The 11,056-nt window shown below is 35.2% G+C and overlaps 1 protein-coding gene across 1 annotated transcript; it reads left to right on the top strand.

Annotated features, from left to right (window-relative positions):
* Positions 1 to 225: 225 nt before the first annotated feature.
* Positions 226 to 9,423, top strand: LOC107039772. The gene is made up of 4 exons (XM_015259556.1): positions 226 to 529; positions 8,569 to 8,757; positions 8,843 to 9,149; positions 9,230 to 9,423. The coding sequence occupies exons 1-4, from the start codon at positions 298 to 300 to the stop codon at positions 9,366 to 9,368; spliced, it is 867 nt and encodes a 288-aa protein (XP_015115042.1). The 5' UTR covers positions 226 to 297; the 3' UTR covers positions 9,369 to 9,423.
* The last annotated feature ends 1,633 nt before the right edge of the window (positions 9,424 to 11,056 follow it).

Here is an 11,056-nt window from a genome sequence, read left to right as displayed (position 1 = left end):
ATTCATGTTTCCATCAATTCCTCGAAAATTCGATTATCCCCGAAGATTCTTGATACGCGGTACTAATTATGATATCACCTTTAGTTGGAAACTGACTCAGATTTTTTAAATTCTCCCACTATCTGCCACGTTATCATTTCGCTGATACATAAGATAAGAATCGTCGATAGTCTTCGATACTGCTGATGGCTAAACCGAGGCTCACTACCTGTGACTCAGTCTTGATTCACATTTGACCGCTGTAGTACAATGGTTAATTGACACCTGAATTTCAATGATTCCAATAATCTCATAACAATGTTCATAAGACGTCGAAAATATCCCGAGCTGATTGAGGCGTGTGCAGCTGTGTCTCTTGTGTGTTTGATAATTGTGTCGGCATCCCTCGCTACTCAGGAATGGACAACTGCAACAGCTTCAGTTGTTGACAAAGTCGAAGGGGTTAAAGATTCCACTGTTAAATATGGACTTTTTGCGGGGACTTTAATCAGGAGGATTCTAGACAGTCCGAAATCGTATGATATCTATCGTAAGGATTATAACGATATGCTTCAATTTATTCATATTCTTTGATCACGTGGGTATGAATTAATCAGTAGAGGAGAGTAGGGCAAAATGGGCCAGGTGGGCAAAACCGACCGCAGGGCAAAATGTGCCACTGACGTGAAAGTAATCATTTTTATTGCAAAAATTCATTCGCTCGATTTGGATACCCTTGATTACATCAATGTAAATTGACTTATTACATAAATTTGCTGGAAAAAGTATGGATCAAATCATGAAAGTAGAATTGTAGAATTGTTTCGCGGGGATCATACTTTACGAAGATCAGCCATTGCAATGTTTGAACCTCGCGTAACCTGATCTTTGAGAAGTATGACTCTCGGGAAGCAATCCTACCATTCTACTTTTACAATTTGACCCATACTCTTTCCCCCAATTTGTTCTTTGTAATACTTCAATGTAAACAAGGGGGTGCAAATCGAACGAATGAATTTTTCGAATAAAAATTATTACTTCTACGTCAGGGGTCCATTTTGTCCTGCGGTCCGTTTTGCCCGCCTGGTCCATTTTGTCCTACCCGCTTCTAGTGCAGTGATTAAACTTAATAGATGAAATCCATTTTTCATATCTTGTTGAACAATAAGTTTGTTTCTTTAACGGATAATTGTAGGAAAGAATGTTAGAACACATTCTTTTTTGGAAGTTGAATGGGTAAGGGTCTGGAGGGGGTGCATGTACTTTTTTTCACGTTTTTTATTCAAAAGAAAATCGTCAGTATTTAGATACATACATAGCTTAAAAACTAGTAACAAAAAACTTTTATGAAAAGTATTGTTTATAGTATATAAACTTTTGGCCCATCATTGACTCTCGAGTTTATTTTATATTTTGGATTTTATATAACATTGTATTTAGTATTTGAAATGAAATTATGTCTACAATAAGTAGAATTTTTGTGGTTAAAAAAAATGTTTAATTTTTTACTGTCTATAAGAAAAAAAAGGCACTTCCATATCTGCATGAAAAAATTGGGGAATATAATCCATTAATTACCTATGGCGAGTTTTCGATATTAATTCCACTATGATTTTTGTTGGTGCATGTATAGTTCAGCGGGTAATACCATATACCCCCGTTTCTAAGAAAATCATCCGTTGATAGTTCACGTCCATTTTCCCTGATAGATCCCTCGATGGCTGGTTCGAGGTGTTCACGCGGTCGAGTGCTAGTCGATGATGGTTCGATTGATCGACTATCGATCGACTAGCAATCGATCAATGATCGACCATCCATCGATTAACCCAGAACAGTAGAACTTTCATAACAGCTCACCTTCGTAATTGCACACTGTCTCATCGCACGAGGGGAACAGTTCCCCCACCATTACAATTCCCCTCCATGACCATTCTCTCTCTAACCTCTTTCGCTCTCTCTCCAATGCGCGAGGACAGTGCGCAATCCGCCCACCATCTGCCTAGTGGTTCTTTCCCCCACCATTACCTCTACGACCATCTCTTTCTGACTCAGCGCTCTCACTCTTTCGCTGGAGAAGAAGGGTCCTTTCGTAAGTGCAACTTCCGAGAACCCAAACCACTGAAGGCTTGTAGTTATTAAAGTTCGACTATACAGTTTCGTTCCAGCCTCGGCGAAGAGCGGTGCTCCGATATGTATATTTGAAAGTTCAGTCGTTACGAGAATTTTACATGGTTCAACAGTCCTATTTGAGTGATATTGTTGTTATATCTTAAGTTATAAATCTTAGTTATAATATTCTTAGAGAAGACCGGCTACAAAGAACATTTGGAGGAGTACTGATAGCCATTGAAAAAAACATTGAGTATACTGTTATTACAGGCCTAAATCTCCCAAATCAATTAGAATGGACGTGCATTCAAGTCGAACAAGATCTTCAACCGATTATGATTCTAAATGTTTATCGTCCCCCCGTTAAATTTATTGATAAACGTGGATGGAAGAGGTTTTTCGATACCATCCAAGTACTTGGAAAAAATTGTTTCATATGCGGTGATTTTAACGCCCAGAGTAAAACATGGGACAGTACAGTTAATGAAAATGCCACAGGTACAATAATTGAAGATCTTCTCATGGACTTTGATCTGTTCATTTTAAATACTGGGGTTAAAACACGTAAACTAATAGGCCGTCCAGATCATTTGATCAGTGCTCCGGATCTTTCAATGTGCAGTAAGAATTTAACTGTAAATTTTAATTGGGAAGTAATTTATGATAGAATGGATAGTGATCACTATCCTATCATGATTACTTGGCTTAAGTATTACTCTTTCCATAAATTATCTGTTAGGGAAAGGATTAACACTAATAATGTGGATTGGAAGAGGTATAATGAGGAAATGAAGAAGGTCCTAGGAGATTTGGACTTGAATTCTCCTAGAGTGGCCTATGAAAAAATGACAGAGGGAATTACTGATAATTTACGTTCTTGCGGAAGTAAGAAAACAAACATTAATCGTAAGCTCCCTCCTCCTACTATTTGTTGGACAGAACAGTGTTCGTCTCTAATCCAGGAGAGAAGAGACACTGAACATGAATTTGAGAATCATCCTTCTAAAAATCAATTTTATAAATACATGGAGATCAGGAGGAAAGTAAAAAGAGAATTGAGGAAGATTAAACGTAGGAGTTTCAGAGCACTGTTATACCTTATCACCGGAAAAAAGTATACAAGAAACATGGAATTCGATCAAAGCCTTTAAGTCTCTTTTCAATGTTCCCTATCAAAACAAGTCGAGCAGTTCACATGATCCAGAAGTTTTGAAAGCCGTAGAGAAGCTCAATAAATTTCCCTTCGTTCAAAAAATTTATCTACCAAAATATGACTTCGCAATTCAAGAATTAAGAGAAAATATTGAAGAAGGAGAGGTTAGGTGAGTTATTAAATCCTCAAAAAAGAAATCAGCACCAGGATCTGATGGAATTAATGACCAGTTAATTAAAAAATTACCTCTTGAATTTGTTCCTGTTTTAACTACGTTGTTCAATGAATTCTTGAGGCAGGGAGTTATTCCTGATGGTTGGTCTGACTACACTGTCAGCCTAATTCCAAAACCGGGAGGTCTAGGTTTTAGACCTATTGCAATATCAAATTGTCTTCTCAAAATTCTGGAAAAAGTCGTCAATCGCTTAGTTTGGTGGTGTGAAAGAGAACAGATACTCCCAAAGGATTTTTTTGGATTTCGGAAAAATAAAAGTTGCATAGATAACATTGCAATATTTGGTTACAGATATTAACTCAGGGATGTTAAGAAAAAAATTTGTCTCAGCTACATTTTTGGATATAGCCGGTGCTTACGACAACGTGGTAACGGCAATACTTATTCAAGACCTGAAGGAGTTAGGTATCCCGTATAATATTGTCTACTTCATCAAGAATATCATGGAATTCAGGAAATTATTCGTAGAATTCAAGGGCTTTCTCATCAAACAATTAGAAACTGGAAGAGGTCTACCACAAGGAAGTATTCTTAGTCCTGTTCTTTTTAACATTTACATGAAGAATATGATACACTTCATAGGTGATCATAGCAGATTCCCCTCATTTGCAGATGACAAAGTCATCTACAACATTAGCGACACCTACGAAGATGCAATTAAAGAATCTGAGAATTCACTAAACTTATTTAATGATTGACTGGAGACAAGGAGATGTAGTTTATCCAATGAAAAACCCAAAGCCATGTTATTTACTCAAAGAAAACTCCCTTCAGTAAATGTAAGACTGGAGATCTTTTTAAATGGTATGAGAATCGAAGAGGTTGAGAATACCAGGTTCTTGGGAATTATGTTAAACAAGGATCTAAAATGGGAAGGTCATATAAACCACACGGTTGTTAAAGCTAAAAGATACATCTCAATTTTAAAAGCAATTGCTGGGTTGAATGTAGGACCTCATCCTAATACACTTTTAGCAGTATATAGAGGACTAATTCGTGCCACACTAGATTGGGTCTCAATGTTTTTTCACGATGGTACTGATAAAGATTTATTAAGAATCGACAGAGTTCAATACGCGGCGCTGAGAACTTCCTTAGGTTGTATTTCAACTACTCCCATTAAAGTCCTATTACATCTGGCAAGCGAATCCCCATTGAGGTTTTGCCGAGAATTCCTTATCAAAAAATATTTAGCTAGAACTGTGGCCAATACTGATAACTTGCTCGTTCCAAAGTTGAAACTAATGCAAAGAGTAACAGAAACTCACCCAGAAAAACGTAAAAAATCTCAACATGCGCTATTTTGTATCTGGCTAGCAAATCTGGACGATTGGGACGGTATAGAGAGTTCAAAAATTCCCTGCTGTTATCAATTCTCCTTCAACATCAATTATCAAAAAACTTCGATCAATATTGTGGATGGAAACCTCCTGAAAAAATCTCACGATGTGAAGAAAGACTTCGGAGAATTATTAAACGAAAAATACCATAACAGCAAACTCATCTATACAGACGGTTCTAAAAAAGATCTTCGTACTGGTTCAGAAGTTTGGTGTCCAGACCTAGATTTTAGGAAGAAAATGAGGTTACATCAATATAACTCGATTTATTATGCAGAGTTAACAGCCATAAAGGAAGCCTTATTGTTTATAATGGATTCTGAGATTGAGAAAGGATTAATAGTTTCTGATTCTAAATCCTCCCTGGTTGCCATCTCCTCAGGAATAATACATCGATACGACTTGCTGCTGTACGAAGTTAATATAAAAAGGCTTTTATTGAACAATTACAAAGCGTTTTCCCTGGGGAAACATACCTCGCCCAGGGTTATAAATACATTAGTAAGACCACCACAACACGACGTGGCCATTCCCTATGTAACATTTTTGTAATAAAAAATTGCATTAGATGCTATTCTCACTATTAGCTGGATTTAAAGTAGGGGAGGGGAAGGCAAAATGGGGCATGAAACCGTAGAGGCTACTTAATTGTGTTTTTTTGCTAAAAATTACTTATATTGGAGGTGAAATATGGCTCCAGCATGAGTTGAAATCACGCCAATTCAAAAAAAATAATTGAAGGACAAAATGGGAATGCCCCAATTGAAATACCGCAAAATTGCGTTGATTCACTTTGATTATAAATAGTATGAAATTAATGAAAATGTATACTTATATGTTACATATTTTTTCGATACATAATCAAAGTCGTCTCAGGGTGTTTTGACCAAATTCGCGGAATTTCAACAAGAAAAAATTGAAAATAAAATAGGTCCAGGACGAAACCTAACTTGTTTGACAGCTCAAAATACTTGTTTTGATGACAAGAATTAATGGAAAAAAATACGAGAAAAATAAAATGACATAATTTTGAAAAATCAAGTTTTTCAACTTTTTTTTTGAATTCGTTATTATGAGCACCTAGGGATTGAGAAAAAAAATACTCAAAATATTTTTATAGATAGCAGGAAATAAAAAATTTTGATGGGTTATAAATGAAAATCCAATGAATTGGAACCCACGAAAAATCGCGGAACTGAACTTATTGAAAAATGAAGAAAAAATCATATCTCTGAAATGAATTGTCGAAAAAATCTGAAAAAAATTGAGAGATAGTTTTTAATTAACTCACCTGGTAGTTATTTCATACTTTTCTCGCAAATTCATCATTATTTCAATTTTCGCGAAAATTTTGAGGTGCCCCATTTTGCCCTACCCTCTCCTAGTTATACATTGATTCAATTAAAAGAAAGAAGAGATTTCGTTTGCTTCTATTTTTCAACTACATTAATTTTGGGATTCGGTCTGATTCTGATTCTTCGTCTGCACTAACCTTCCATACACTGGGATTTCTAATCTTCAATTTCTCCCATATGTCATTTGCCCTCATTACCTTTCCTTCCATCGTTTTATTGTGAGTGGACTCATCGCTGGATCCTGCTGATGGTGCCTCACGTTCTTTCAGAATTCCATTTTTATTTTTTGTTGATTGAAATCCATCCCAATTTTTAGCTGCGGTCAGTGATGTACCAATAGCTGACTTTGCATCTTTCTTACTAATTCCTGGATGCGCAGTCATAAGTGCCTTTGAAAATTATGATTATACGTATATATTATATCGAAGCATTTTACTTTGTGACAACTGTCGACTGGGAAACAACTGTACGGAATACATTGGTAGAAAAAATTATTTTATTGAGATGTTTGTTTCTTGAAACAGGTACTAAATCATAAAATTCGTTGTTTTTTGTTATTCCACATTGTAATCACACCGAATCGGAATGTTCTGACAAATGAAAAATGGGCGGTTTCAAAATTTTAGGATTTGCTAAGGGGAAAGAAAATAAAAAACTAAAAAAAAACATTTTCTCACGATCTAATACATATAAAGTAAAATGGATACTTGGATTTGTTCCTTGGAGCATAATGAACATTTTGAAAAAAAAAAGTTATAATCGGATAAAAACTGTAGGACAAGGGGGATTTTTAAGCTAAAAAAAGTGAAAAATTACGGTTTTGGTGGATGTACAGGGCAAAACCGCTCGAGTCCAAAATCTTTCTTACTTTTTAATGTATCCCTGCATATACCAAAGGTTGTCCAATGGCTCTTAAGGCTGAGCGAAGACTTTTAAATTTCACCACGGTCTCCCCTTAAGGAGTGAACAATATTGATTTCTCAATAGAATGAAGTAACGTTAGTGCAAAAACACCAACAATTAATACGAAAATCTTTGTCCCAATCTATACCTAACGCAGAACTGAGATTTCTGCTGGGTCAGAAGCCTCTGGACATAATTGCTGGATAAATACTATGTACAAGAAGTAGATTTCTTCATGAATCACTCCCGTGCCATATGAAAAATCTATGCAACTACAGGAAACGCGAAACAAAATTCAGTCAACGTTTTCAGTAAACAATATCGAAAACACCTCAAAAAATCATTTGTTTATGCATTTTTATTCATGAAACTGTTGCAAATACGTCAAAATATGTCTGAGAACTTAATCCCTCTTCCCAAAAATCCCGGTTATTTAAAGGAAAGAATTTTTTCTGGCTGAAAAAGTTGAATTTTCAATTGTTCATCAATAATTTATTAATAACAGAAACACCAATAGAAATTCGATATTCGGATTTAGCGGGTCAAAAAACACAGAATTCAGTAAAAAAAAGTTCTCCATCCCAAATGTATGCAAATACCTCCCAGCTTTCGGATTAAAAATAAAATAGGAAGACGGCCGATAGCTCAGTTGTCAAAAATTCAATTGCAGACGCCTTAAAATCGTATTATTATCATGTCATCTTTATATATTATAAAAATCTAAAGCGATTTTTGGTGATCAAAAATCGGTACTCGAAATTAAGATCACAAGGGTCAGATTAAAGTATAGCTCTACCTTTCGGCCGGGCTACACTGTACTTTTGGATACTTTCAGTTTTTAAATTTTTCAACTAAATTGCATGGAAAAAATTTGAAAAAATTCATACCCAGTCAGTATTATCTAAATTAAATTTCCCAAAATATTGATATTTTTTCAAACATTTCCCTGTTATAAATAAATAATAAAACTTGTTAGCAAAACGGTGGATCATTTTTTATGAGGTGTCCAAAAAAAATCTTGATTTTTTCACATCTAATAAACAAAAATCAGATTTTAATCTTTGATTACAATGGAAATGTTGCTTTTCACATAAGACACCGGGTTAAATCCTGATTTTTAAACATTTCTTTTTTGAAAAGCCAAAACGATAATTAAATTGAGAAAAAAATTAGAATTTTGAATCTAATCAAATTTTCCGCAATTTTTTGCAGTTTTCAATAATCTTTGAATTTACCGTAAGGGTAGAGCTACTTTAAGGGTCACAAGGATCAAATTAAGGGTCATGAGGGTCAGTTTACGCGTCATAAAGTTCAGAATAAGGATGATGCGGATCATATGGGGGTTGGTGAGCGGAACGAACGAAGGGCGTAGTCCTTTAGTTTATTCAAGAAATTGTACGCAATAAATCAATTGAAGGTGTTTCATTTTCTCGTTACTTCGCAACTGATATCGAATGAAACCTAATTTCATTATACCTTATTCTTGAATTTCAGTTACTTGCTTGGTGAATGAAAATGTATGTGCTTGGAGTTGCCTTGCCGATGCAGATTCGAGAGAAAAAGAACTCGAGCTCCTTTTCAACAAGGAAATCCCGAAATTTAATTGTCCGTCAGTGTCGGCATCAAGAACTTTGCAGTCGAGATTGGCTCGCGACGATAATAGCACTAACACGTCAACTAATGGTATCAGCACCAGTCAATTTACAAATGAGTAATTCCCTCTTTGACATCTGGTACATTTTTTCAGCCTCTTTGTTTCATTTGGCAGGTACATACACAGGGGAGTTCCTCAACGCTGGAATGTTCTACAGCACTTTATCCGCGGTGATATTCACTCTGATTACTCTATTTCTTCTATTCGTTTTATCCGTGGTAAATTGCATTATGTGCCCGAAAGATTCGACCCTGAACACAGCGGGCATGGCTATCTTAGCTAATGTTGCCTTCGGAGCTAATCTACTTGGAGTGATTCTTTATGCGTGCAATTATAGCATTTGGATAAAGGATAATATTGGGATTAGAGATACTATTGTGGATGAGTACAGATCGACCGCAACACTTGGATATTCATTTTGGTATTTGATAAGATGGTCCCTCATTCTTCTACCTCCAATGCTTCATTTATATTGATTGCCTTTATTTCCTGTTATTCCAGGATCTTCATGTGCACCTGCTTTCTAATTCCTCTAATCGCAGTCTTCATTTTTACAAGGAATGGCTTGCTGAGACAGGATAGGGCCGAAACCGTGATTATTGTAGCCCAGGTCAATGATCCAACGACAGTTCTTTATTAGAGAAAGAATTATTGTGATGTAATTAAGTTCGACAAAATAAAATGTTGGAAATTTATATAGCCTGTCTTGGGCGATGCATCTTTTCAATAATATTGAGTCCAAGAATGTGAGAAAGTTGGAGTCGGGAGAATCGTCGAGCGAAGACTGCGGTCAAATTGGAAAGTCTCTGGATTTAGTCAGAACCCAACGGGGGGATGTTTGGGGCTATCAAAAAAGTTGCAAGAGAGAAAATCTGAAGGGTTTCAGGCTCGGTTAGGGTCGCGCGATCGAAATTTCTACGAAATGAAGAGCGTTCCAGAGGGACGCCCGAATGCTTAAACAATTAACCTGTAGATAAAGGGTTCTTCGCTACTGAATTCATATTTCCTCTTTTATTTGTTATTGAGGGCTGAAATTGATCTGAATCGATAAGACATTCAATGCTTCTATCCCACCGCCTCAACCTTAGTTGGTCACCATACGCTACCCTGTAATTTGGTCAATTCCGCGGGGGTTCGTCACCGTGTATTTAGGCTTTAGCGCGTTTGACGAGTTTTCGGCGAAACGGAAGCTCTGTGTGTACCTATATGAACTTTTAGAGTTGTGTTTTCTCCTGCAATTATTATTTTTTATTTATGAAACTACTTCATTGACTCAAAAATGCAATAATCGAGTCGATAAAGTAATTGCATTGATAAAAATTAATAATTGTAGGAGAAAACACAATTCTAAAAATTAATATACACACTGGGGTTCTGTTTCCCCTTAAGGATATAGAATTGTCAATTGACTATTGAGTAAATCTTTTTAAGTTTTGGATTTTTTGTGTTATATCGACCTATTATAATTCAAAAAGTCCGAAAATGCAATGAATGTAATATATGGATGAAACTGAATCTTTTTTTTCAAATATAGGTATTGTTGAGTCCTATCGATCGCCATTAATTAGAATTTATCGATTATTTTTTACATTTTTTAATTTTCTCGAAAATCAGTTGTCCCACGATAACTAAAAAAAATGTTCTGAATTAATTAAATGATGGCTTAAAAATTTGTTTGGATGTCCTTTTGACCGAATTCGAAGATGAAGACGATAACAATAATCGTTATCTTGATTTATTTGAAAATTTGCTAAAATTCTGCATTTTTTGAAAATCAAAATTCTGAGGATATGTTTAGATATCATGGTTATTCAAATGAATTCAATCATAGTTTAAAATGTTTGTTTTAATGCCAGTAAGCTGAAGTTCAAAGATGATCCCGATAGCTATATTGTTTGATTTGATTTTTATGATGATTGTGGAAAATTTTGAATTTTTTATGAATTTCCCTGAAAATGAGCTTTCTGATGATTTCTTCAAATGTGATATTTCAAATTCATTCAAGTATGTGTAAATAAAACTTTTCTATTAACATTTTATCGAAGGGCTGAGGGGAGAGATAGAACTGTAAAAAAGGCAATCGGTTGTATAGAAGAAAAGGGATGGTAAGAATAAAGATGCTGATAACATTCAACTAATTTGAAAATGGACAAAATTAGTTAAGAGGAAATCTCATTCAATTTAATAGAATGAAATAAGCAATGAATTATACATGCTAGAAGGAAATGATGTGCAAAATACCATTCGGAAGCATATTCATAATTTATTAGCAAAACTAACTATACTATATACAATACAAGAGCAATTTCCCACTTGTTGAACTTCATA

Source organism: Diachasma alloeum, unplaced genomic scaffold, assembly GCF_001412515.2.
Source record: "Diachasma alloeum isolate Michigan unplaced genomic scaffold, Dall2.0 Dall_scaffold_00178, whole genome shotgun sequence".
Classification (NCBI taxonomy): Eukaryota; Metazoa; Arthropoda; class Insecta; order Hymenoptera; family Braconidae; genus Diachasma; species Diachasma alloeum.
This window is presented reverse-complemented; position numbering and strand designations above follow the sequence as displayed.